This window comes from Ramularia collo-cygni (genome assembly GCF_900074925.1).
Source record: "Ramularia collo-cygni strain URUG2 genome assembly, contig: RCC_scaffold26, whole genome shotgun sequence".
Classification (NCBI taxonomy): Eukaryota; Fungi; Ascomycota; class Dothideomycetes; order Mycosphaerellales; family Mycosphaerellaceae; genus Ramularia; species Ramularia collo-cygni.
This window is the reverse complement of record NW_019716280.1, coordinates 157,417-183,829: the sequence shown is the minus strand read 5'-3', so window position 1 is coordinate 183,829 and position 26,413 is coordinate 157,417. Positions and strand designations below refer to the sequence as shown.

Genomic DNA, 26,413 nt, shown 5'->3' with positions numbered 1-26,413 from the left:
GACGACATTGTTCGAAACTGTGTCACTGTGCTAGACTCCACCGAGCTGTCTGCATTGAAGGAAGACCATGATAAATTGGTTCTCGGTCGCTTGGTAAGTACGTCTCGGCGCTCAATTAAAGCAATCTCGTCTGCGAAATATCGACGGTGAGAGGTCTCAATGGCACTTCATTCGTCTGAACCTGTTCATATGCCTGCTTTTTCTTACCTGCGAGTGATATCGTGGCGCTTCTCCGCAGCAGATATATTGACGCTCGCGTCTGACCCGCAAAAATATCGCCCGCGGCCTGGCCAGGCCGCCATGGAAGAGAAGTCTGCGACGCTGTCAGCCACCTTCTGTTCGGCGGTAATGTGCGACCAGACAGTGACCATGGGTCGGGTCGAATCCAACGCACTGCGGTCCATTCATCCGTTGCCATCACTCAGTCTGACTAGTCGCTGACCATCCTTCTCACAACGGACGTCGCTGTTCGTCGGCCGCAATCTATCTTCTTTCTGGGACCTCTATGCACCTGCCGATTATCCTTCGAGATGCTTCACATCGCCAATCTTATATTATCCCTCCTCGTGAGGCATKCGCTTTCCCAGCTGCTTGACCCTTTAAGCAACTTCTGCCGTCGATTTGGCCACCAGACGACTGTCATCGATGAAAAGCTTTATATCGACGGCGGACTAGTCGCTTATGGCGKCAGTATAGATTCCAACACGGCCAATTATACCAACAGCTACCTCCTTTACGAAGACCTCAATACTGTGAATAACAACAGCTTTCCGGTCCAGAACAAAGACTTGCACAAGCCTGCGAATGTGCCATCGGTGTAAGTACAGCGAAGGGGAAAGGATTCAGAGAGCGAGAGACTTTGACAGCGAGGGAAGCTCTACGCATATGTGACTTGTTAAGATCTTGGAGAGAACGTCTTGAAGCCTCTATCTCCTGAGTTCGTAAGACATTGCTGACCCTTTTGCCCTTCGATTTAGGCAAGGCGGGGCGCTCTGGGCCGACCAAGCGAACAAGCTGTTCTATCTTTTTGGCGGAGAGTACAACTGGACGACGCCGCCGCCAACAAAGTACACGTTGTGGTTCTTCGATGTCATATACAACACATGGAACACTACCCCTACAGACCCGTCGGCGGGTGGCATCTCACCCGCTGCATTTGGAGCAAGCACTGTAGACGATATCAGAGGCACGGGGTATGTTGACCTACTGAGTGGAGATTCAAGCCAGTACTGGCAGGATTGAGGAAAGAGACACACTGATTCGTTCGCCTAGATACTACTATGGCGGTTGGAGATCCAACGCTTCTGAGCTCGGTTTCAATGGCGACGCAATGATGCATTCAAGCCTCGTGACCTACGACATGACTGGCAACAAATGGAGAGCATCGGTCTTCATAGACAATATTCCTCGTGCGGAAGGTGCCCTGTTCTACATTCCGGCTTCAGACAAGGGCATGCTGGTGTACTTTGGCGGCATACAGAATACGACCAACACTTCTACTACGACTGGGGTGGGTCAAATGATTCTCTCCATCATGATACTTGGTCAATGCTGACAGCGATAGGTACCTATGGATGTAAGTCCACTGGAGTAACGACTCGGGTTTCGATGGAGTACYTACACCATAGACTGTATATCTCCTTGATATAGGATCGCAAACGAGCTTCAGTCAACGAACATCGGGCGGCYCACCCTCAATGAGGAGAAGATTCTGTGGCGGTGCCACCTGGGCTGATGATCGATCGTCGTATAACATGTACAGCATTCCCCCATGGTTTCTGGCAGCGCTAATACGGTCCAGCTATATTTATGGCGGCGCACCCCCCTACGACGAAGAGGGATATGGGTTCAACGATGTCTGGATTCTGTCAATTCCATCCTTCACATGGACTATGGTCAGTAGGGAGATCCTAATCCACCTGAATCGGTTGTACTGATAAGTAGCACAGTGGTTCAACGATTCGACAAATGGACATCACTCACTGAGCTGTAATATCGTCAACGAAGGCCAAATGATGCTGATGGGAGGCTGGTTCCCGAATTCGACAAACAATGCTTGTGATGTTCCTGATATCTGGGGCCAGCATAATTTGAACTTGGGCATGAACAACGTTCTAGGGGTTCCTTGGTATCAATACCGTCAGTGTCTATCCCACAATGTACGAACTGATGCATGCTAACCTATTGCGACAGTTCCGAACCTCACGCATTATAGTGTGCCACCAAACATCACCAAGGTCATTGGTGGCAGGTAAGTACTGATCTATTCCGGAAAAAAATCCAACTCCCTGCTCACACTCCTCAGCGGCGCAGGAGGAGCAACCCTAACAACCCCAAAAGGAGGGTTCGACAACAACGACCTCCGCACATACCTGGGAAGACTAGCTCCCACGGATTCGCGAGCAGCAACCCGCGACATATCTAAACCTTCACCAAATCACTCCAACAAGAACAACGTCGGAGCGATAGCAGGCGGAGTCCTAGGCAGCCTAGCAGCCCTCGCTCTCCTCATCCTCCTAGCCCTCTTTTGCCTCCGCCGCCGTAAAAGGGCTCTCGCCGTACCCCCACACTCCCCTTCCCAAACCGGCAAGCAGCCCCTTGCTTCGCCTGATCTCCCCCACGACAATCAGCGGGCAGTCTTCACGCCCAAGAACCCCAGTTCCCAAACGTCTCAACAGAATTCTCCTCCGCCTCCTTCGTGGCAGCCTGTGCCTATGGAATACATTCCCCAGTATCAGCAGAGATTCATTGAGGATCTTCCGCGACAACACTATCCCCCTCCACTGCCTATTCCGTATTATCCACCACCGGGTCTGCCGCAGCAATATGATCAGCAGTTGACGCCACAGCAATATGAGCCTATGGCCCCGAGTTATGAGTTGCCGAACGTGAGGAGTCCGCCGAATGCTGGAGACGGAGGAGGGTTCGGAGGTACAAGGTCTTTTGGGAGTCGGAGGACGGCAAGTGCTCATGAGAGGATTAACGAAGAATAATTTGGCGCTACTTTGATGTGTATTAGTCAGTCACTTCATGTAAAGGTGTTCAGAAACGGAAGGTTTGTCATGAATTCATTCATTCTCGCTTGAGGTGCTGTTCTACATCTACATCAGCGTTGTCTGTCTTAATTCCTTGCTACAACTCAATGAGGCTTTCTTCCTTCGCAGGTTGCTGAACGGGCAGAGCATGGCTTGGCGCATTGGGGAAGCTTTCCTGCCCATAACCGGCATGCGTCACGCCAGAAACTTGAGGCCATGCACCTCCAGCCTGCGGAGGCGGTTGCTGGTTGTAGTACTGCTGCGGTTGCTGCTGAGAGTAATGTTGCGGTGGAGGTGCTGCTGTAGGTTGCTGCTGCGGATAAGGCKGTTGCTGGGGCGGTAGCTGATGATACAATTCCGGGCTTGCGGGAGGCAGCACTCCCGCTTGAGTAGTGTTGGCATAGTAGTTGGTGGCAGGATCTGCTACAGGTGGTGGTGAAGCCACGACACCAGTTYGGGATGTCTGTGAGGTGTGGCTGGGTGCGTACTGGCTTGAAGTACTCCTTGCTGGATGATGAGGATAGTGCTGTGAAGACTGGCGTCGTTGGAGCGGAGGTTGTTGATGTTGTTGTTCCGGTTGTCCGTATGGAGCTTGCGCTTGAGGGTAGCTCATCTGCTGAGGTTGCTGCTGAGACTGGTAGTATGCAGCCTCTGGCGGCGGTGCGCCATATGAGGACATTCGAGCCTGTTCTTGGGATGGATAGGGTGCTTGCGATGCGGATGGATAGCCAGGGTAACCTGATTGTGGCGCGTAGCTATCCATCTGTGGTGCGTTTCCGCTGTAGTAGCTTTCCATTCCTCCGGAATTGTCCGCATTGGGAACATGAGAGTACATGCTCGATCGCTGTTGTTGCGCACCGTATCGACTGGATGTGTAAGCATTGGCCATTCGATCCTCCAACATCTGATCRTAATATCGCACAACAGTCGCAAGCTTCGAATGCAGGTCCAGCAAAGTGTCGTGTTTGCTCATCGTCTCACCATATGTTCTCGCTAGCTTGGGCCTCAATGTACCAATGCCTTCGTACAGTTCCTGTATCTGAGGTTCTCGTAGAATGGTCCCGGGCGGCTGATGTTGCAGTCTGTCCACAAGCGTGGAGAATAGATTGATGTTTTCCGCCTCGACTGGAGTAAGCTCAAACTGGTTGTTTGGACGGTACTGTGCCGGCGGCGCAGAATATGACAACGATGACTGCTCCTTTAGCTCTCTCGCGTGTCGGTTCTTCTGTGTCTCCATATCCTGAAGGCTCGCCGCGATGGCTGCTTTCAGATCCGCGTCCTCCTCCTCCTCTTCGTGTGGTTTGCTCGATCCATTCGTCTGGGGCTTTGAAACCAGAGGTGGCTTTGGCGTTGAAATCTGCGACTGTGGCACGTATCCCGCACCGGAGTGTCCCTTGGCATCTTCCAGACTCATTTCCAACGCACGCTTCAAGTCCGCATCGAAGCTATCGTTCGGCACCCTAGCTCCTCTAGGCTGCATCCTCTCGGATGTCGCAGCTGCAGTGCTCGAGCCCTGCCAAAGTGTCTTCCTGCCCTCCGATGGGCTGTGCGGTATCTGTGCCAGCGCACCTCTGCTCTTCTCGTTCAATCGGGCATAGCATCCATCGTCTACACGCACGGGCTGCATGATGCCCAAATGGGGGAGAGGCAGTGATTTGCTCGAACATGTCCCACAAAAGACATTCCCGCAATTCCGACAGTGGTGCTTTCGGTTGGTGAAGGTGAACTTTTCGCGGCAGCGCATGCACACATCGCTATCAGCCCACTCGGGTGGGGCGGAGCTATCAAACATGCTGCTGGCCACATCAACGCGGGGTGGGAAGCGGAAACCCTCGTGCTGTAATGTGCGATACGTCTCGGAGAGGTAGCCCAGACTCTCGCGGCCTTGTGCTGCCGATGCCCAAGTCTGCAACAGCTCCAAGATCTTCCCCTTGACCTCCGGGTTGGTTTCCGCAGCGCCCTGTGCCTTGAGGATGCTGGTCAGGTTGTCGACAAACTCGCGGCTGGCCATTTCCGCCATGAAGTGTGATCCTCCATTCTTCGCGCACGTGTCCGTCAGGCTCAGAGCAGCGAGCTGTACGTTGGGGTTCTTGTGCCCGATGCGTCGTTTGAGGCTGCGCATAGCCTCCCGCGGCTGCACCGTCTTGCTGCGGATTACATCGCTGATTTCCAGGTTGAGGGCGATATCCTCGAGAGAAGAAGCAGTCGCTCGTTCAATTTGTGCGTCCAGTTCGGCATTGGCCGCGCCGCCAAACCATGAAGCCATGTTCAATGCTGTCTTGTGTGGAGAGGGAGCTGTTGCCTGTTGCCCGACGGGTGTCGGTCGTGGAGGAGAGGTGAATAAAGTCGGGCGGTCTGTGGCAATCCAACGTGATTAATCGTGATGGCTGCCCGCAGCTCGGCTGAGTCGTCGTCTTCTGTGTGACGGAAGTGATGGGAGGTGATTGCTGGCAGCAGTGCATGCAACAGAAAGATCCACTCCGCTGGAGGATGTTCTAGTCAGCCGGCAGCTCACATGAAGACCCGACACGAGGATACGTCACGTCACAAGCAAGCTTAGGTCCCCATCAATATCATCWATTCCACATCCTGTAGAATCGTGACTTGGACATATCCAGCTGCCTGCCTGCCTGGTACTCGTCGCGCGCGTACCACATACACGATACAAGACACACGGCTCTCACCCTCACGTCACGCCCATACCAGATTGTCACGACTCAACCATACGTGACAAGAGCAACTCCACCTTCACGACCCCCACAATCCGCCAACACCGCCACTTTTATCCCTTCGAGAATGCCACCATGAGCGCAGCCGGGCCGCTTCCTGCATTCCCTTCCGCGCCTACCGGATCTCCGCGAGGCCCCGCGTCCCACGGCGACTCCGGTGGCAGTGTCGGCATCAATGGAGGCGGCGGCGGCGGCGGCGGAAACGGCGGCGAGCGTGCATTCGCGCACATCGACGACATCAAGGCCGATGCGCTGTCCGACGTTAGCCCTCAGCAGTCGATCAGCAACCTGATCCAGCATGCCGAAAGGTCTCTGCAGCAAGCCAGAGGTCACATCKAGTTCCGTCGCCCGGATCATGCGTTTATGAACTATCTTCGCGCGTGTGAAATTGTAGTGGAGATCATACCCAATCACAAGGACTACATCCACTTCTTCCATGATCAGTATGGTGGCCTTAGGACACGACTACTACAACAAAAGGTTGCTGGTATGAGCGATCAATTCGCCAATATCAAGCAGATCATTGTGAACAACAACAGTCGCTCGGGTGTCCAACCGCGAGCGAGCCAACAGCACGCTTCCTCTCCTTCTCATACGCGAACCGGCTCTGAGAGTGTGTTAATGCCATCAACACGTAAGGTGAAGCCTTCGATATCACCCAAGCCCGACAGCATGCACGCACGAGCCATATCCTCTGTGAGTACTCCTATGAATGGCGCTTCTTCATCACCATCCGCGGAAGCCCTTTCGGATCGTTTCGCGAAGCTTCGTGGTTTTGGACAGACAGACTCCGCGCGGCCTGGCTCAGGGGCTTCGACGTCTTCCGTGCAAGGCATGCCCCTCTCGGGGCCTAATGGAGATGATGGCGGCGGGAGTGCAAATTTCTCGAGGCCACTCGGCCCTCGTGGCATGCCAGAGAACGGCACTGGTCTGTCTCGTCCATCAAAGCTGCCGCTCGATATAGACTGGGCCATATCCATGCCGAAGCCGCCAAGTCCGACATACAGCCCAGCGCGTAACATGCAGACAACGGGGAATATCGCCGCGCCGAGACATAGCGCACGAAGTCTGGCGGGCTCGAACAGTCGCAAGTCGTCCCTGGGACCTCGGTCGTCTGCATCATCCACTGCACCCAATGGGGGATCTGACTATTTCTCGGCCCCAGTCTCAAACAATACGGCAATGACCACTCCTCTTGCCACTCCCCTTGGGCGAAGGAAGTCCGTGCATATGCCTCTTGAGACTCGAATCGGCGCGGAAAGGCTATATGACTACCTGGACCGCTATAGCATCCTGCTCATCGACTTCCGACCCAGAGACGATTTCGATCAAGGCCACATCTACCACCGAAGCGTGATATGTATCGAGCCATTGGCCATGCGACCAGGAATGAGTGCCGAGGAGGTTAGCGAGGGCTTGGTTCTCTCTCCTGAAGAAGAACAAGACATGTTCTACAACCGGGATAAATATGATGTTGTTGTCTATTTCGATGCCGATACACAGTCCGATGCGTACTTGAGCAGGCCAAGCACAGAGAGCGAGATGAAACTGAAATGCTTGCATGAAGCGCTCTATGACTACAACCAAGACAAACCGCTCCAGCGACCTCCAATCATGCTCATCGGCGGAATGGCTGCCTGGGTCGATCTTTTGGGAAACCAGGCACTGATAGCATCAGATACCAAGGCTCGGTCGAAACAGGGAAGACCTCTGACAAGACACCCTCCTCAACGGGATGGCGCGATGAGAGTCACCAAGCGACGGCTCAGAGATTACAACCCTTTGGATCCCGAGGAAGCAAAGTCATGGCGTGATCGTGCCAAAAGCGAAAGCGTAAGAGAGGCTCCACCTACGGCATTTACTGCCGGAGCCGGTAAGGACGAGGAGCAGGATGATGTGGAAGACCATTTCCCTAGTATCGAGGATTTCAACGCGCGGTTCGCCGAGGCCGCAACGATTGGGAACGAGCCTTATGCTTCGAGCAATGGATCAGGCAACCGTCCTACTCAGGAATCATCGTCCAACATCCCACAATATCCCTCGCGACCCACTCCATCAGTGCCCCCACAAGTACCTGCCCGTCCTGCCCCCGCAGCTCCCCGTATGGGTTACGCAGGCGTCAGCGATCGTGCAGTCTCTCAAAACACGCCACCACCTCGAACATCCAGTAATTTGGTGCCATATATCTCTCCACGATATCTTACCGAGAATTTGCGGATACCCAAGACTGGGCTAAAGAACTTTGGTAGCACATGCTACATGAATGCGAMTCTCCAGGCGCTCTCAGCGACCACTCCGCTTACCGTTCTGTTCCTCAATGATGGCTTCAAGAAACTCGTGCAAGATAACTGGAAAGKCTCCCGTGGCGTACTTCCAGAGGTGTACAGCAATGTGATCAGAGAATTGTGGAAAGACAACGTTGATTTCATCAAGCCAAGTACCTTCTTCAATTTCTGCGGCCGCCTGAACAACATGTTCCGTGATCCGTCGCAGCAGCAAGACACCCAGGAGTTCTTTTCATTTGTTGTAGACTGCTTACACGAGGACCTCAATGAGCACTGGAAAGGGTCGCCGCTCCGCCATCTCACCGAGAAGGAAGAAGCTGAACGTGAACGCCGGCCTCGACAATTCGTCGCCAAAACGGAATGGGACCGTTACACTCATCGAGAGAACTCCTTCATCACCTCTCTCTTCTACGGACAGCAAAGTTCTCGGATGCGTTGCCGGCATTGCAATGTGACGAATACCACATACGATCCTTGGTCAACGCWCCAGCTTGAGATTCCCGACGCCAAGGAAGCTCAGCTCCAGTCCTGCCTCAGACACCACTTTAAAGATGAGTCGCTCGACGAAAACAGCATGTGGCGCTGCCCGAAATGCAAAGTGCCTCGTCTTGCCAACAAGAAATTTACCATAACTCGCGCACCACATTGCCTTGTCATTGCGTTCAAACGGTTCAATACTAGCGACGGACGGAAGCTCCATACTGCGGTACGGTTTCCCTTGGAAGGACTGGACATGGGAGAATTCGTGCTGCCGGCTCCTTCTGTGGAAGAAGAGAAATCCATCCGGGCGACATATGGAAATACTGCTCTTGATGGGCTTGACCCAGGCATGAGAGGACCGTTCATCTATGACGCGTATGCGGTCGTGCGGCATCAAGGCAGCACGACAAGAAGTGGCCATTACACTTCTGCAGTGAAGGATCGAGCCAGAGGCGTCTGGAGATTCTTCAATGATACTCAGAGTTCGGACTTTCATCCTGAGAGGCTGAGTTCGTCGCAGGCTTTGGATAATGATCAGGCTTATTTGTTGTTTTATCAGAGGAGAGAGGTTGGGAAGGTTGGAGATGGGAGGTTGTGAGATTATGGGATGCGTGTATTGATTGATGGATTTATGATTGAAGTGATGACGGTACGTGGTACGTGGACGGGCGAACTCTCTTGTGAGAGGGCAACGTTGTCTGTTTTGGTGGCATAGCGTAGCATTGCGAATACCCCTATGTGAAAGATGTTAGATTCGCCGTGGCCCGTCCGTCTGCTATTCAATGATATACCTAATGATAAAAGCGGATAATAATATCTATGGGTGTATTCTTTCGCACTTTCACTTGTGCCCCGCCTAATTCAAATCCCGTGCATTCGTGTGCAAGCGCGAACCTGCACCTCGACGCGCATCCCTGCAAGACATCAAGCGACTGTCACGACATGTCTCTCCGCTCCCACGGTTCCCTTCTTTCAACACGCAGCACATGGTCGCTGATTGAAAACATCAACACTCAACAATGTCACAGAAGCGTAAGCGCGTCGAAGTCGATCTGACTGGCGATAGCGACCAGGAAGAAGCCGCACCCCCCCAGAGAGCATATCGCAGCAGTAACATTCCTTTCGGTGGCTATCGCAGCATAGGCGGTGGCTCTACGCATCCTGCTGCCGAACGCTCAGACTGGCTTGCTGCTGATGATGTCGATGATATGAACGAGATCGTTGGTTCTACTCAAGATGGTGCACATGGGAGTGAGGAGTTGCGTTTGTATGGAGAGCTGGCCAGCAAGATTGTTGGCATTCAGTATTACCGCGGAGTGGCCAATGCCGGAGAACACATCCTAATTCGCCGTGAGCCGGGAAACCCTTACGACTCCAATGCCATCCGGATAGACAACGTTGCTGGTATCCAGATCGGACACATCCCGCGCAAGGTTGCTGAGAAGCTGGCCAGGTACATTGACAATCGATGGCTCCGTATCGAAGGCCAGCTAGCTGGTGAAAAGGGTGCATTTGATTGCCCTGTCACGTTGAACCTCTTTGGACCAAACCCAGACACCCACGAAGGCCAGCAACTCAGGGAGCGGATGAGAAATGACAAACTTCCAATTACTGCGCTCACTGCCGCTGAAAAGGAAGCGAAGAAACGTGAGAAGGAACGTCAGGACGCTGCGAAGAAGCGTGCTGCTGAAGAAAAGAAGCGTCTCGCAGAAGCTCGCCGGGCTGCCGCCGGCGGTAAGGGAGGATCGATTCCAGCTTCTCAAGGCCAATATGCCAATCAGCACACCCCGGACGGGAACGGCGAAGCTGTCATGGCTGATATCCTAGAGGCGTCTCAGCGCATCTCGCCTCGCGACTTCAGAGTAGACTTGGAGCAGATGGGGATGAATGAAGACGATCTTGCCAGTATGCCCATGGCCAGCAAACCAAATTCAATAAAAACAGACATGCTCCCGTACCAGCTTCAGGCTCTGAGCTGGCTTCTATCCCAAGAAAGCCCCCAACTTCCAGGCCTAGGTGGTCCGAGTGATTCTGTCCAGTTGTGGACAAAGTCGCGAGATGGTTATACAAACCTCGCCTCCAACTACTCCACTAGGGAGCCTGTGCTTGCCTCTGGTGGTATACTTGCCGACGATATGGGCCTGGGTAAAACACTTGAGATGATATCACTGATTGTCGCTGACGCCGAGAAATTCGGACGTGGCACAACGCTGATTGTAGCACCGGTCAGCGTCATGTCAAATTGGACGACGCAAGTGGAGGCCCATGTCAACGAGAACAGCATGCTGAAGGTCTTTACCTACCACGGAGCCAACAAAGCGAGCAACATGGGGGCTGACGACTTCAAAAAATACGACATTGTATTAACCAGCTACCAGACTCTTGCTAGCATTTACATGCCCGGAGGGAAGAACGCAAAGCAGCCTGAGCGTAAACTGCGCGCGACAGGCCTCTACAGTATGAACTGGAGACGTTTGATCTTAGACGAGGGCCATTGCGTCCGCAACCCTCAGACGAAGGGCGCTGCAGCAGTCTACGCACTCAGGTCTCGCTCGCGATGGGTGCTGACAGGCACCCCAATTGTGAATTCCTTGCGGGATTTGTACTCGCTTCTGAAGTTCGTCGGCATCACGGGCGGACTGAATCAATTGGAAGTCTTCAACTCTGTTCTTGTGCGACCTTTGACCAACGGCAGCGAAAGCGCCCGTCTGCTCTTACAAGCAACCATGCGAGCCTTCACTCTGCGGAGGCGGAAGGATATGGCGTTTGTAGACCTTCGACTGCCGAAACTGGAAGAATTCGTGCATCGCATCGATTTCACGGAGAACGAGCAGAAGCGATACGAGGCATTGAATGTTGAGGCTCAAGGACTTCTCAAGGACTACAAGCATCTGTCGGATGGTGGCAACAAGACCCTTGGAACCTACAATCACGTCCTGGAGATTCTCTTGCGTAAGATCTTACGATTTGGTGGCTGCGCAACTTACTAATGACAATCCTTCTTCAGGTATGAGACAGTGCTGCAACCATTGGGGACTTTGCAAGGACCGCGTCAGTAAGCTATTGGCGCAACTCGGCGATCAGAAGACAGTCGCCTTGACGGACTCCAATGTCAAAGCGTTGCAGACCATCCTGCAAGTTCAGATCGAAAGCAGTGAGGAGTGCGCGGTCTGTCTCGAAGTACTGCACCAGCCTGTGATAACGTAAGTACACTTCATCCTTCATTGTATGCTTGACTAATTGATTAACAGTGCTTGTGGTCATGCTTTCGGTAGAGCATGTAAGTAAATCACAGGGCAGAAGGCATGAGGGTAGTTCGAATATTTCTCCCGAGCTACCCAGGTCTTGGCCACATCGGACTTGTCGAACACATCGCTAACTCTTCTACAGGCATCGAGCGTGTCATTGAAGGTCAACAGAAATGCCCCATGTGCCGAGCTCCGCTGAAGGATGTTCAAACGTGTCTTGTTGAAGCTGCGAACGAAGGCGGTGACGAGGGTGCTGACGACGAAGTGGACTTGAATCAGTCCAGTAGCAAGCTTGAGGGTCTGATGAAGATCCTGGGTGCCAGTAAGGGAGACAGCAAGACCATCGTTTTCTCGCAGTGGACCAGCTTTCTGGACATCGTCGGRACGAGACTTGAGAGCAGTGGCTTCAAGTTCTGTCGCTTGGATGGCACGATGACCGCAACAAAGCGCGACGAAGCGATTGCCGCTTTGAACAGCGACCCGGAGACCACGATCATGCTTGCCTCTCTAGGTGCTTGTTCTGTGGGACTGAACCTTACCGCCGCGAATAACGTGATCCTTTGCGATACTTGGTGGGGTGAGTGCCTTCCCTCGCGACGCGTGCACTGTGTGCCACGGAGGGGTAGAACTATAGCTAACATCCAGCCCAGCACCGGCCATTGAGGACCAGGCCGTGGACCGAGTTCACCGTCTCGGTCAGAAGAAGGAAACAAAAGTGTTCAGACTAGTCATGAACGGTTCGATTGAGGAGAGAACGCTCGACATCCAGGCTGACAAGCGCAAACTCATGATGATGGCTTTCTCGGAGAAGGCCAACAAGAGATCTGCGCCCAAGGCTGGAAGGATCGCGGACATCCAGCGATTGCTTGCGTGATCAGTCATGGCCTGGTCTCGAGACACGTGGACGTCGTCAATGACTTGACGTGCTCGCCGCCTGCCACTGCTGAGGGCTGACAGTAGTTTGCCGTGTGCCTCTACGAAGTACTTGTAGCCTGTAGGTATGTATGTAGCTGTTTGCAATCCGCTCGGGTGTGCCGTCTTCGCTGCGACAGTCGTGGGGGCCGTCTTTATTACACGATGGTCCGGGAAAGAATGATTAACAGAGCCTTGTTGATCTCCCGCCACCTTATTGAACGTATTTGATTGCTGAAACAAGAAAGATCGTCACATCATCATGTCTCTGGCACGATCGTTCGCTGTCGTTGGCTTGCTGGTAGCCGCGGCGCCGGATCGGCAACGTTGGTCGCGAAATTCGCATCGTCCTCGAACCTTCAAGGCAATTTCGGCACATGTTTTGGGTTCACGCCGAAGACTACGCAATCGTTGTTCAAAAATCGCAGCGCGAAGGAACCGCTGGAATCTCGATGAGGCCTGGGTCTGCTCGGTGGCCTACCTCCACACTCCTAGCAACCCAACCGCTTCGGCCCCTAGTGCTGGTGAAAGACCAATTTGGAGACAGCGGCTTCGTACAGTACGAAGCTCTTGTGTCAACCACCCAACACATACATGCACATTTTCTGGTGGAGCTCTTCAGCGACCACCCGTCGCGCCCAAGCAATATTTTACGTCGTGTTCATCCAGGGTTCTCAAAGTRCCGGTACGCATCGTGGATTGCATGCGGGTCCCTGGAAGCTAGTCCGAGTTGGAGCCTGTTTAGGCATAGCTGAAGTATTGGCAAAGCTTAGCCAGGCTTGGTGTGTGGCGGAGTGCAGTGCATCCCACGGGCATCTTCTCTCCCGCGCTCGCACTCGCACTCGTTGAGCCGATGCTGCAAAGAAAATTGGGGGTGCTGAATGGTCCGTCCGCTCCTTCACTGGTACCGCAAACAGTGATCAAAGAAATGGACGACGGCGGCAGTACAGACGCCGCCGCGGTCAAAGGATCGAATCAGCTCCTCTCCAGCACGGTAGGCTCGTAGGCGCGTGGGCAAGGCGTGCATCCCAGTTGCATTATTAAGTTCTGGTCCATCGCTTTTGTGTGCCTCTCAGCGCTTCGAGGTTGGTGGGGTGGATCCTGGGCTAACTTGACGGATTTCCTGCCTGCGGGTACGGCCGCGCCGACCGACCGCTCCCCTCCAAATCCGCGCGAGCGCTGCGCTTTCTCATTCTCACTCATCCGTCTTCAGCAACGAGAGGTGGACGTGTTCAGTTTTGGTTGTCCATATCTCACTCGCCTCGGCCACCTTACGGCCACTCTGCCATCTGGTAGTGTGTGTCAGGCCTTTACGCTTTCCACGCTCGCCCTGCGAGGCCGACATCATCAACATCGAGGCCACGTCCAAAGGGCACAGCACCAACAAGGCCTTCCGGATGGACGACTGAAAAAGATACCCAGCGAGCATTATTTTCCCTCCGACCACGCAGTGGTCCCTTTGTCTAGCATTATATCCTTGATCTACCAACTAAAAATCTCACCATCAACAATCCCCTGTCGCCGCCCGGGCGCAAAGCTGCGCAACTCGACAAATTCACGCACTGCGGGCGTAAATCGCGCACAACGCCCATCGCTCGTCCGGCATGGTTATCAAGGAAGACGGCACCAAATGGGCATGCCAGTCATGTCTGAAGGGCCACCGCGTGAGTGGCTGCACGCACACCGGTAAGTTGCAACACCAATCTCACACATCACCTCACGTCGTCTCACCTCACCTCACCACCCCGCCCGCTGCGCCGCAAATTGGCTCGTGCACATAGACTTTCCGCTGACCGTTGCCCAGACCGTGAGTTGACGCTGGTCCCCAAGAAAGGCAGACCTGTCACCCAGTGCCAACATTGTCGTCTTGAACGTAAGAAACGCTCAGCCCATGTAAAGTGCGACTGTGGTGAGGTAGAAAAGCCACATCATCCCAAGGAAAAATGCATTCATCTGCGAGAAGCCGAAGAGCGAGCTAAAGCAGGCTATCGCGAAGAGTCTCATGACGAGAAGGACCCTGTCCACCTCGCTGCCGTTGCCGAAGAACAAGGCTGCTGTTGCCATCATGGTGGGAAGTGCACCTGTTCCTTCTTAAAGAAAGAACAGGATTCAAGTGACGACTGCACGCCCCACGGTCCCGCCGTCCCCAAGCCGCGACTTGACACCACTAGATCTGACGGATCAATTACCGTCTTCGCGAATGGGCACCATAAACCTGTACATCGGAAGAACCATGCTGCTCAGGAATGCGGCATGCCATACAAGATGCCGGTACCCAGATCCGAGCACGGCACGGCGACCGCAGCCCGACGCTCCGTGGACAGCCTTGCACTGAAAGACAACTCGGCGTACAACCCTTGCAATTTCAACTTCAACAGTGGAGTCCCATCACTCCCCAATGAGAGCCGAACCCCATCCACGCAGCCATCCCCCAGTGGATCTCACGGGTTGACAAATCCAAGACTGTCCTCAATGGACTTTAACAATCTTGCCCCAGTGCAAAGCAATAGCAGCATCGAAACGACAGCGAGCGACTCTATGGTGTTTCCTCCTTTCGACCCAATGTCCGGACTCGCCGATAGCCATTATGATCCCTGGTCTGTCTACCCTTCATCAGAGTCAAGTCATCTGCCCAACAACAACCCATTCAGCGCGTGGCCTACTACATTCGACGCCAGCGGTGCTGCCCAACCCGCGTTGACTGCTGCTTCGTCCGGCACACAGTCTGAGGTTGACGAGATACCTACCATGGATGACTTGTACAATTTCCCCATGCCCAGTATCCAAGAGGGCCTCGACATGGATAGCACCTCAGCAGAGACATATGCCAGTAATCGCCATAGCTTGCCACCGGGGTTCTTTGGAAACGCCGACTTTAGCCTGCCCACAGCACCCAACGACTTCCAGACGCCGATTGGAAGCGTTCGGGGTTCCGACAGTGGAAAGTCACGCAACGACCAACCTTTGGGCGTCTATGATGTCTGGCAATCTCCCACAATGCCGACGATGACGAATATGGCGCAGCGCACCACAATGGCCACATCAAATCCGGGCCGGCCTCAATCTCAGTCCGTCGGTCCTGCCAGTGCTCCGAACGACGATCTCATCCGACAATTGTTTCCAGACATAGACATCAGCAATGCTCCATTCGGCATAGGAAATAGCCCGACCGCCATGCAATCTGGAAAGGGTATCGGAGGGGTTCCCAATATGATACCTACCTCTGCAAATATGGATATGACAACGTCCGGCTTTGCTCCTCAAGGTTGGAATGATGGTTCAATGAGCGTCCCCAATGACGACTTTCCAAGCCCGTACAGTCTCAGCCAGAACTTCCCGGCTGACGAATTCRGCTGGTCCTACAACTAGAGTCATGGCGTCCTTCCAGCATGAGCATGGGTATGGGGATGTGCAACAGAGATGAGTGCCAGCGAGCGATTACCTCTTCAGCGATGCAGCATTTTGATGGCAGGCGTGCGTTGCCTCGTRATTGTTTGGGTAGGTGATACTGTACATAGATGAAGGAAATGAATGACATATGAAACTCAAATCCTTATCGCTTTCCCCTTAAGCGTATGTGAAAGTGTAAATTGTGCAGCTGCTGCGAGGCCCGATGCATGGTGGAATACCTGTTCTGCCGCTGTTTTGCAGCAAGCTCCACGTTGGCGTGCGTAATGACTTGGCAAGAGCTCATGATCTTGGAGCTCGCAATAACATCACTTCGCTCCCGAGACGGAATCAAAGACCATCACTCAAGTTCACCATGAAAGCATTCGCCAGCCTTAAAAACAAAGTGGACGCCATCAGACATCCTCCGGGTGATGTCCGACAAAATCAACAACCCATGTCTTCATCTTCATCACCATCATCAAACAAGCGCGGTCTCTGCTGGCCTCTCGAAGGCAACAACAACAACGACCCAATCTTCCCCTTCACCAAACCCCCTTCCAAAATTTCCTGGATCTACAACTGGTCGCCCAACCCCTCCCCAGACTCGGCCTCTCTAGAATGGGTCCCCATGTCATGGAACACCGACAAAATCGACGACCTCCTCTCCAAAGCTCAGGAGTGCGGTGCCAAACATGTCCTAGGTTTCAATGAACCCGAACTTCCCGATCAATCCAACATTTCCGTCGAGGTTGCGGCGAATGAATGGTTGCGAGCCGTGGAACCGCTTCGGAAAGCTGGGGTTAGATGTGGAAGTCCCGGGATTTCCAACGCGGGCCACGCGGTGGGTTGGTTGCAGGAGTTTTTGAAGAGGATCAGAGAGAAAGGAGGGGATGTGGATTTCTTGTGTTTGCATTGGTATGGGGTTGATTTGGGAGGGTTCTATGACTATATTTGGAGCACGTATGTTCTCCTGCCCTTTGCTCTCGTGCTCTTCGTGTATGCGTGAATGCTGACGGGGTACAGACATCATCAACTAGACGCCAATAAACCTGTGTGGATCACGGAGTTTGCAGCTACGAACTGGAATAAAGATGCTCCCCTGCCCAAGGATCATGTTGAGAACTTTGCAAAGGAGAGTTGTARGTATCTTGATACGCTCGATTGGGTGGAGAGGTATGCTTGGTTTGGTCCTATGAGGGATCCGGGAACGGTGGGGAAGTGGGCTGCGATGATTGGAGACGATGGAAAGCTCACGGCTTTGGGGACGGCTTATAGGGATGCTTAAGGTACGGATAGGTCGAAATGAAAGATGTGGCTGGCATGGAAATAAAATAGATGCACGATTGAACGAGATCTCCCGGCGTTTACACATGGACTTCGTATCATCGATTTATCTTTTCGCTTCCCCAGGTTCTGACATCCCTGACATCTAGTTCTTCCTCTCGCCAGCGTACTATCAGCAATGTGGTCGAAGGCGCTACAAAACCCGCAGCTGATCTTTATGATTCCCGCGCAGTCGAGGTGCAGGCAGCGCCAGCTCTAAGCGAAGTGACCTCGTCATGTAATGCGAGCTCACCGGCCTTAAACGCTTCTCGTGCTGACTTCCAAGGCGTGCCGCGAAGACATGCTCTCACATTCACGTCGGGCCCAGCTCACGTATTCCTCAAGAACAACCCTTGCCCGAGACTCGTCAGGTAGCCATACCTCGTCAACATCGTCGGATCAAAGTTCCCATTCTCATCACCACTTGCGCCTGCTCCATCGGCGATCTCCGCCATGACTTTTGCTCGCTTCTTCCCCACCAACTCTCTAACAGCTCCATCCCATCCTTCACTTCCGGACTTTCCTGCCAAGCCTCTCCCCTCGTCAAGACTTTCCGCCATTTGCTGCAACCCTTTCATGGCTTCCGGCCGTGTCTTCGGCACATCGCAAAGTTCACAAAGCGTCATGGCCGCCAATGCACCGAAGTGATGGTTCAGCGGCGTCACTGGTGTTCTTCTAGAATTCAACACAGTGGCAACCTTGACGGCATGCCCAACGAGCTCCGAAGGCTCCGTGGTGGGATTGAGGCGCTTGATCAGAAGATGGCAGTGGTGGTATGAGAGGTGTACCAAATTAAGGGAACCCCAAACCGACTCTACGCTCTCCCTGAAACGATCGATCTCGCCAGCCAATGTCAAGCCAAGCAGAGAGGACGCAGGGTTGCTCGGGGCCATGACATCTGTGCTGGGCGTCTTGGTTGTCGTGAGAATAGCCGCCAGATGTCCTATGATGAACGACAGTCTCGCCAAGTGATAGGTCGACTCGCCAAGTAAAATCTGATCCTCAGGGAGAAGAACGACACTATTCTCGGGCAGTTTCAGCAGATCCGCTGTGGAGCTTGCGTGCCATCGATCGAGAATGAACAATACCCACCACACTCTCCGCGCCAGTCTCTCCTCAGAGTCTCGATCTCCTTCCATCACGGAGTTGCTGGTAGTCCGAATTGTATTAATCTCCAGCTGTCCGGCCACACCTGCTGCACGACCCAGCCATTCTGCCCGGCTAGGGCCAGCTTGGCCTCTTATCGTAGCTGGTCCGTGATTGTCGCTCTCCAAGGCCATCAACAGCAATGTTTGTAGATACACCAGGTTCGTAGCGTTGGTGTGTGTACTCGGGTTGTCGAACGGGTATTTGGCCAGCAGCTCAGCAGTACGCTTCAATGCTTGTGGATATCCAGCATTCGGCGCAAGGGTCGAAGTCGGGAATGTTCGCATCAAGCAATCGAGGGCTGCAAGATGTGCTTCCCGCAACGAGGCCGGGCATTCCGCAAGTCGCTGTCGCAGGCGATTCTTATTACTGGCAAGAAGAGGGAAAGTCTGATGAATTATKCGGTAGTACTCGTCAATCACACTTTCATCCCAGTCGAAGTTTGTAATGGTCGTGCTCGCAGCGCTAGGCTCGGGTTCAAAGGCGAGACCAATTGCAGGATCCTGACGCTGCTCATTGCCGCCCTGACGCCAAAATGGCTGAACAGTAGGATGCACATGCTGCGAACGCTGCATAGGTTGGATCTGAGTCTGATACTGCTGTTGTGAGGGTGGTGGAAGTGGCTGGTTACTGTTGCTGCTGATGTGTTGGAATATGGGCTGCTGTCCGGTGAGCTGACCTTCCACCATGTCGTGCGTCCGCTTGTCGCCAGCTCGCGGGTCATGAAGAATGCGCGGGTCGTGTCCGTACGCTTGCAGACCTTCCGCCATTGCCTGCTGCACCTGCTGAATCTCATAGCGATGCTGCTGTTCCAAATGTGGAGGGTGGACTTGCTGTTCCAGAGAATTGAGACGCTCGGCCAGCTCTTTGATGTAGCCTTTGCTCGGGCCTCTCTTCAGCGGCTGTCTACTAAAGGTACATTTCGCCGCAGTACGTGCACAATTGTTGCAGGGCATGGTAGGAACCTCGTCTACCGCATCGCAGCGTATCTTCTTACGCCGACACTCGTCACAGGCGCGGCTGACTTTCGTCCTAGGCTTGCTCTTATCGGGCATGGGCGGACCCGCATTCTCCGAGCCATTGGCTTGCGCATATGCGACTGAGCCGTGCGGGATACCAGAGGAAGATGCATATGCAGAGTGGAAGGTCTGCTGGCCCGGCGCTGCACCAAAGTTGCCAAAGCTTCCGAGGGCATTGTGGAGCTGCGTGCCCACGTCGGTATCTTCGTTGTGTGTGTCGTCCTCGTCGTCGTCTATTTCGGGAGACCGCGAGTGCCTTGGTTCGTTCTGACCTTGTGGCTCGAGACCGTGCTGCTGCAGGTGGGCGTAGAAGGGCAAATTATTGGGGGCAGCCGAGGGCGACGGGTAAGCTTCCTGGTGCTGCTGTTGTTGCTGCTCGGAGCCGACCATGATCGCGTCACTTGTCGGGCAGTGATGCTCTCGTCCACGCTGCGCCAGCCATGCAGCGATCCTTCCCGGCGCGAGTATTGCAATGTGGAGGTGGACAGAGGTGTCGCTGTTACCTTACTCCTCGCCAAGTTTGGCTGCTCCTCCGGAATCGCTGGAACTAGCGGCGTGAGAGCAGGAGCACATGTCAAAGGACGCCATCTCGTCCCACCATGCGACGATGATCATTGCAACAATTTATCCGAATCTCATCGGCATAGTCGTGAGATGATTGAAGCGTGGTGGCCTGCTTATCTCAATGCCTGTTGTGCCTATTGACTACGGAGATTCATTGATCCGTGGCGGCCTCTCTCGGTGGTATGAAGTGCTACCTAATTGAACCGGTATGCGTTTAAGTAGTCCTCTCCACGCAACAGACTACACGTTCGATTTGGTTGTGCGTACAACATCTTCTTCACGCACGTCGACAGACTTCCATTCGAGCTAGGTGTGCTGCTGTTCACATTCAAAGCAAGTATCCGTCCTCCGCTTCTCACTTCCATCTCCCTCCATCAACAAACCATTAAAAATGCCCGGGCCACGTCCTTTACCTCCCTGGCTAGAACTCATCCCAGCCTCAGGTAATCCATCGACAGGAACACCTAGTGCAGCAGAACCCTCACAAACCGACAACGTACTACCTTGGGACACCATGTCATCCTCTTCGGCACCGATCAGCCCAGCCGCCTTTGCAGCAGCCATCCACGACCTGCCAGTTGATGCACTATACACCAAAGCTGCAGAGCTCCTCAACCAAATGCAACATTTACGCGACTCAAACGCCCAGATGCAAGAATTCGCCGACGATGAAGTCTGCCGGGAAGCCGTTACAGAGAATGAGGTTGTCATACGGCGGATACGGGAGAGGGTGAATCTTTGCAAGACCGAGGTCGAGGGTCGAGGTCTAAGATGGACCGGCGAGTTCTGGGATAAGGGTGCGGAGAATGAGGTGAACATGAATGGGGTGGTGAGAGCGGCGGATGAAGGCGCGGGTGATGATGGTGATGCTGGTGTGCATCTTTGACGCTCCAACTTTCCTCCAACTCTTCAGCCGAATATGCTATGACTTAAGGGAGGCCTGAAACGAGTCATCGAAAGGAGTGGGAGAGTACAAGGGAACTATCACGAGGCTCTGCAACGGCTTGGGCTTCACCTCAGGCTTCGATGTATTGGTACAACTGCATTCGACACCACGAAACCTATCACCAGCACACTACCTCTACTGAGTTCGRGCCCGGTCGAGGATCGCTTTGCTCCAGCGAGGTTCGTCCTCAGGTAAAGTATTCAATTCCGCCGACATGAGGTCATCGCGAAGTGGGCGATGGTGTTCAGGGGTTTTGATGGCAGTGAAAGACATGAAATGCAAACTACATAATTGTGCTACTACCACTTAGCCAAGTCCTGTGCTGCTCTGGCCTCGGAGCCGATCAATCGCCCGGCTATTCTGTCCGATTACTCGTGCCGCACGCGCTTGACAACGACTCATCGTCTAGTTATCCCGCCGAAGGCATGAACCATTTTCCAGATGCTTTGGCCTTTTTGTTATGGGCCACCAATGCTCGGTGGTATTTGCTGGAGAGATCTGATGGTCATCTCGCTGTCCGAGAAGTCTCACTTTGTTGCTTGACTCGCTCTTTCTCCGTCGAAACTTATTTCATCGACGTGGACGGCGCGGTCCTCTGCGATTGTCGCGACGCCCCACTCGACTTTTTGCGACTCTGTCATCCCTGTCGTCGCCTCTTCCGTCTTTGTCGTAATCTCTCCGTCCTCTGCTACGGCGGCCACCTCTAAGAGTATCCTCGCTTGCTCTTCGCATCTCCTTGTGTCTCTTGCGTGACATGTCCTCGAAAGCCAGCCACTCCGTCTCCTCCTCCAGGTTGTGCTTCACTGGAATCTCGGCAGGCGCTAGTAGTACCCGATCGCTGATCGTTCGGTTGCGACATATTGGCCAGATCTCGTGGAACTGCAAAACTTCGGGCATAGTGGTCATATCGATGACGAACTTGAAGCTTKGGTCGTGCTCCAGAATGTTTGTCCTCGGGAAGGAGTTCTTCTCGAGCCACTGCAAGATAACTGCTTTGTCGCCATCATCTCTCTTCTGGAGTGAAAGGAACCATGCCAAAAGATGTTCCGCGACCTTCTCGCCGACGCCACCATTCGCCTTGAACATAGCCGCAAGCCTTGCAGCCAGGTTGATCCCCGATGTACCGCATGGACGAATTGCAGAGGTTTCAAGAAAGTACATGCCTCGGATCAAGTCCAGCTCCATGTTCACCCTGGAGCCACTTCCCCTGATATCGTTGGCCATCTTGATAGTCGGATAGAGTTTGTACAATCCACCGTCCTTCAACTCCTGCAGAGACGCGGTCCTAGCGCTATCGCCTGTCACAATGCAGCCCAGCGTTGCATACTCGGCCGGGAACAATCGAGGTTCCTTATTTCTATCGAGCTGTGCGACCTTTCCTGCTTGTAGCAACTCACCCACGCATCTGAATCGTACTCGAGCTCCGGATGGGGTCCGAACTTGACCTGCGTGGAAGCAGGTGATGTGGATGTTGCGTTCTGAGCGACTTTCGCGGTAATGAGCGAGCTGCAGGGCTAGCAGAAGCGACGTCGTGACGAAGACGAACTACAGTCAAAGGATACAAGTAAGCGGTGGGTCATCAATTGAGTGGCTCAACATCGATAGCGAGGACTTACTGGGTTGGGCTCATGGTCTGTGGTGTGCTTCCCCGATACAGCAACCTTGAGCTGCTTCCCCATTTCCGGTGAGAAGATTGGAGGTACGTATCTCGTAGAAACCGTCTTTGCTGCCTGGGGCGCAAAAGTGGTGCGGCTGTTGATGCCGTTCGACGAGTCGCTCCAGACGCGGAAGAGATGTGGCATTGCGTCGGAGGCAGACGGCATGTCGATTGACGGCGGCGACATCCTTGGATGCTGGCTGGAGTAGATGCTGTTGGTTGACGGTGGCGTCGTTGATGATTCGTGTTGGAGTTGGATGTGAAGCAGAAGTTGGTGTCAATCGATGAGTGTTGCTACGGCAAGAGATAGACCACTCAAATGGTCATGCAGCGCAAGAAGTACTATCAGGAAAAAGCCGATCAACTGCTCTCACTCTTATTAGTCGCGGTGAGATCGTCTCCGCCCAGAGTGCGTGTGAGACCGGAGAATGGAACTAGTCTGAAAGACGGGCCAGTTATTGTCCTCATTTGTATATTTTTTGCTATTGAAGCCCTCCAGAATATCGTTGTAATAAGAGGTCAAACTCAAGCGTCTCCCAGGACGCGGAGACTTGAGCTGGTCAAAGTGAAGTCGCCGTGGCAAATGCTGTCTGAAACCTCAAAATGCTTTCACATGACAACGTCGATCTTTTGAAATAATGGTGGGCCTCGGCGCTGCTTCAATCACTTTCCAACCAGTCCGGCTCAGCATCTTCATCGTCAGGGTCGCGGGATAGTAGGGAGCCTCTGTCACTCTCATCATCCTCGCGAGGAGGCTGCCCATCCTTCTCGGCGCTGGCCTGCTGTTCCACCATTGTTGTAGATGTTTCAGGGGCATACATCTGCAGCTCACAACTAACATTTGAGTCTATGGATTCCAAAGTGACCTCAGTCATGTGAGTATCCACTTGAGCTGCCGCATCAGGCTGAAAGACCGGCGTTGCTGGGACGTTCGGGGTATTTTGGTCGTCCGTGGGCAAGAGACCGTCGCTACCCAACCCAATCGATGCATGGGCTCCGTCTTCTTCGATTAAGAAACCATCTCCGCCATGGTCATCCTCAATCAGGAATCCGCCTTCGCCGCCAATGTGTTCATCCTGCTGTTTAATGACACGCTCTTTATCGTCAACAGACATGAAGCCGCCAGCAAGATCCGTATCTGAGTGCTGCTGAGGCTGATAGTCTTCATCATCCTCAACTAGCGTTGCTTCCTCCTCGCTCTCTTCACCATGGACCTTGCGTTTCGGATTCGGCCTCCGCTTCAATTCCGTGACCGAAAACCTGCCAGCGGTGGGCATCGCATGTTCTTCCTCTCCTATTGCGCCCGGGAAGAAGCCACCAGGTTCCGCGATAGTACCGTCATACTCAGGGCGCTCTCCCATATCCACATCATTCGCCCCATCCCCGTATCCACTGACCCTCTCTACGATTCTGAGGCCAACTGCAAATCTCTTCCACAGGCGCAAGGCCTCCAGACTGCGGACTCTGCTTTCGTCCTCGACAGCTTGGTCCTCGAACCCATCGATGACGGCCTGGACAGCGTCTGCGAATTGCGTAGCTACGACGGCACCTTCAACAATGGCAGTGCCCTGTCTGCCCTTGAATGAAAATCCCGTGACGGCGTCTGCATAATCGACCCGCAGGAGTCGCGCCGCATCTTTCGTGAGTTTGTGGCGGATGTGCGTCCCTCCAGCAGGAACCATAGACGGAACATAAATGTCCAGATTGCCGTAAGCATTTCTCGGGACGCGACCTCTCTCGACCGGCGGCGGGACATATAGCTGAGTTTGTTGGGGAGAATAGAGACCCGTGGATGTCACGTCGCCATCTTGTTCTTCGTGGTCATCCTCAACTGAACGCTGCCGTCTCACTCGTCTGGTAATATGCTTCAGGGGCTGCTCGCCTGCCTTGATCTCCCTTCCACATCTATACCACTTGTCCGAACTTTTGCATGACAACAAGTCCTGCTTCCGGTAGACGACCTCCATCCTAGGCTTTGCGGCTGTTCCAGCATTCACTTTGCCCACCTCTCGCTTTGGATGAATGACTTCGTGCCGCTTCAGGTGCCGTTCAAGCGCGTAATAAGGATGGTCTTTGAAGTCAAGCACATTTGCAGGCATGCCTTCTCTGGCTTCCTTCTGCGCAAGCTCTGCGTCCTCGACCTGATCTCGGTCCAGTGAGCCTCTAGGTCGAAGAAAGATGCGCATAGCCTTCTTAAACCACCTTGCACCTTCGTTTGAAGATTCTACCCGCTGTCGGCGAGTTTTCGCGTTGAAGGCTTTGGCGTACCGTTTGGTAACATCACGCGCAGAACCGTCAGCTTCGAAGGCAATAGCGTAAGTGAGCTGGTTAAGATGATATGAAGTTGGTGGCTCGATCTTCGTGGGCTGATTAACAGTATGTGTAACAATTGGGTCCACCGCTACCCACTTCTGGTGAGCAATGTTGAAAGCCTCAACCCAGTACACAGGATAAGCTAGCTTCGGCACAGGTTTCGGCTTCTTCGGCGGCGGTTGAGGTGCGCTTTCCGCAAACACGGGCTGTCCAAGTCTTCTGCGAATTGCGGAAATCTTCGAGCCAGTAAGTGGTGAATCATCATCACTGAGTCGAGAGGCAGGCAGTGAGCCTGGCGCCATAGCCATGATCTTCTGCTTCGCTGGCTTTTTGGGAGTGCTWGCTTTTGGCACACTTCCAAAAGGCAGAGTCTGCAGTGAGCAGACCAAGCGAGTCTGAACATTCACAGACCGAAGTAGAGCGCAGAAAAGTTGGTTACCAACGTCTTGGGAGCCGGCTAAATCTTTCGCTGATGCAATGAAGTCTGCTCTGTCCATGGCAGCTGCGTACTCTCGATCGACAGATGGCTCTTCCTCAACATCCCAATGCGGTCTTTGAAGACCGCGAGAAATTATCTGATACTCGGCGCTGAAGGCATCGATTGCTTGCTTGAGTCCGTCCTGGAACGATCGATTCTGCTGGAACTGAGAAAGACCGGCTTTGGGATTGAGGTATGACACGGTTTTGGCGTTCAAGAGGGTCCGGAGATGCCTCTGGACGGCAACATTGCTGCACCACCCATTCACATACATACAATGTCCTAGGAGGCACAGTATATGCAATTTGTGGACCACGAGCCGATGAGCCTTTTCGGCGTATGTGGCGGGCTTTCGCCTAGGCTGGCCACTTCGCTTTGTGCTACTCACTGCTGGGATGGATATCGAGAGATCTTCGATGCTGTCTTCTGGTCCTTCCGATAACGTCTCGTCAGCACGACCGAGATCGACATCTTCGAACTCGATGTCGCTGGTGTCAGATTCGGATGAATCCTCGATCGTCTGCAGCTGCGAAGCGGGCTTCACGTTTGGCCGGGGWTCCGACTTTGAAGCAGACTGGGCAATTGGCTTCACAGGTAGACTTTTCTCGTTTTCAGGAACAGCGACTCGCCTCTTCTTCAAAGGTCGAACTGGGTCATCGGACTGTTCAACATCGGCCTCCTGGAGCATGGATTGGAACACGTCTGGGAGATCACTCTCAACAGCCTCGGATCGTCCAGATCTTCGACCTGCGCTGGTCTTGCCTTTTCCAGTAGCCTTGCCTTTTCCCCTGCTCGGTGCCATGGTTGTGGTTGTGAACGAGTTGATACGCGATGATGGCGCGCTGCCACGTGATGACGCTATTTAGCTGAAAGCCTCGAAAGCCTCGT

The 26,413-nt window shown here is 53.6% G+C and overlaps 10 protein-coding genes; 6 read left to right on the top strand and 4 right to left on the bottom strand.

The window, feature by feature from the left end:
* Window positions 1-530: 530 nt before the first annotated feature.
* Window positions 531-2,993, top strand: RCC_11046 (uncharacterized protein; the record flags this gene model as incomplete). XM_023776273.1 has 9 exons in its annotated part: window positions 531-817; window positions 978-1,193; window positions 1,273-1,510; window positions 1,565-1,576; window positions 1,629-1,756; window positions 1,802-1,895; window positions 1,950-2,139; window positions 2,194-2,251; window positions 2,306-2,993. The coding sequence occupies 9 exons, from the start codon at window positions 531-533 to the stop codon at window positions 2,991-2,993; spliced, it is 1,911 nt and encodes a 636-aa protein (XP_023632041.1).
* A 139-nt stretch (window positions 2,994-3,132) lies between these two features.
* Window positions 3,133-5,301, bottom strand: RCC_11045 (related to vacuolar protein sorting-associated protein; the record flags this gene model as incomplete). The annotated part of the gene is made up of 1 exon (XM_023776272.1): window positions 3,133-5,301. One exon carries the CDS (start codon window positions 5,299-5,301, stop codon window positions 3,133-3,135), a length of 2,169 nt encoding a protein of 722 aa, XP_023632040.1.
* Window positions 5,302-5,839: 538 nt separating this feature from the next.
* Window positions 5,840-9,127, top strand: RCC_11044 (related to ubiquitin C-terminal hydrolase; the record flags this gene model as incomplete). Its single annotated transcript, XM_023776271.1, has 1 exon — window positions 5,840-9,127. The coding sequence occupies one exon, from the start codon at window positions 5,840-5,842 to the stop codon at window positions 9,125-9,127; it is 3,288 nt and encodes a 1,095-aa protein (XP_023632039.1).
* A 421-nt stretch (window positions 9,128-9,548) lies between these two features.
* RCC_11043 (related to helicase-like transcription factor) lies at window positions 9,549-12,651 on the top strand (the record flags this gene model as incomplete). XM_023776270.1 has 5 exons in its annotated part: window positions 9,549-11,481; window positions 11,537-11,732; window positions 11,781-11,809; window positions 11,920-12,354; window positions 12,428-12,651. 5 exons carry the CDS (start codon window positions 9,549-9,551, stop codon window positions 12,649-12,651), a joined length of 2,817 nt encoding a protein of 938 aa, XP_023632038.1.
* Window positions 12,652-14,293: 1,642 nt separating this feature from the next.
* On the top strand, window positions 14,294-16,058 carry RCC_11042 (uncharacterized protein; the record flags this gene model as incomplete). XM_023776269.1 has 2 exons in its annotated part: window positions 14,294-14,375; window positions 14,494-16,058. The coding sequence occupies 2 exons, from the start codon at window positions 14,294-14,296 to the stop codon at window positions 16,056-16,058; spliced, it is 1,647 nt and encodes a 548-aa protein (XP_023632037.1).
* A 394-nt stretch (window positions 16,059-16,452) lies between these two features.
* On the top strand, window positions 16,453-17,364 carry RCC_11041 (uncharacterized protein; the record flags this gene model as incomplete). XM_023776268.1 has 2 exons in its annotated part: window positions 16,453-17,039; window positions 17,103-17,364. 2 exons carry the CDS (start codon window positions 16,453-16,455, stop codon window positions 17,362-17,364), a joined length of 849 nt encoding a protein of 282 aa, XP_023632036.1.
* Window positions 17,365-17,731: 367 nt separating this feature from the next.
* Window positions 17,732-19,957, bottom strand: RCC_11040 (uncharacterized protein; the record flags this gene model as incomplete). The annotated part of the gene is made up of 1 exon (XM_023776267.1): window positions 17,732-19,957. One exon carries the CDS (start codon window positions 19,955-19,957, stop codon window positions 17,732-17,734), a length of 2,226 nt encoding a protein of 741 aa, XP_023632035.1.
* Window positions 19,958-20,645: 688 nt separating this feature from the next.
* Window positions 20,646-21,017, top strand: RCC_11039 (uncharacterized protein; the record flags this gene model as incomplete). Its single annotated transcript, XM_023776266.1, has 1 exon — window positions 20,646-21,017. One exon carries the CDS (start codon window positions 20,646-20,648, stop codon window positions 21,015-21,017), a length of 372 nt encoding a protein of 123 aa, XP_023632034.1.
* Window positions 21,018-21,647: 630 nt separating this feature from the next.
* Window positions 21,648-22,900, bottom strand: RCC_11038 (uncharacterized protein; the record flags this gene model as incomplete). XM_023776265.1 has 2 exons in its annotated part: window positions 21,648-22,622; window positions 22,694-22,900. 2 exons carry the CDS (start codon window positions 22,898-22,900, stop codon window positions 21,648-21,650), a joined length of 1,182 nt encoding a protein of 393 aa, XP_023632033.1.
* A 493-nt stretch (window positions 22,901-23,393) lies between these two features.
* On the bottom strand, window positions 23,394-26,327 carry RCC_11037 (related to nucleotide excision repair complex XPC-HR23B, subunit XPC/DPB11; the record flags this gene model as incomplete). The annotated part of the gene is made up of 1 exon (XM_023776264.1): window positions 23,394-26,327. One exon carries the CDS (start codon window positions 26,325-26,327, stop codon window positions 23,394-23,396), a length of 2,934 nt encoding a protein of 977 aa, XP_023632032.1.
* Between the last annotated feature and the right edge of the window lie 86 nt (window positions 26,328-26,413).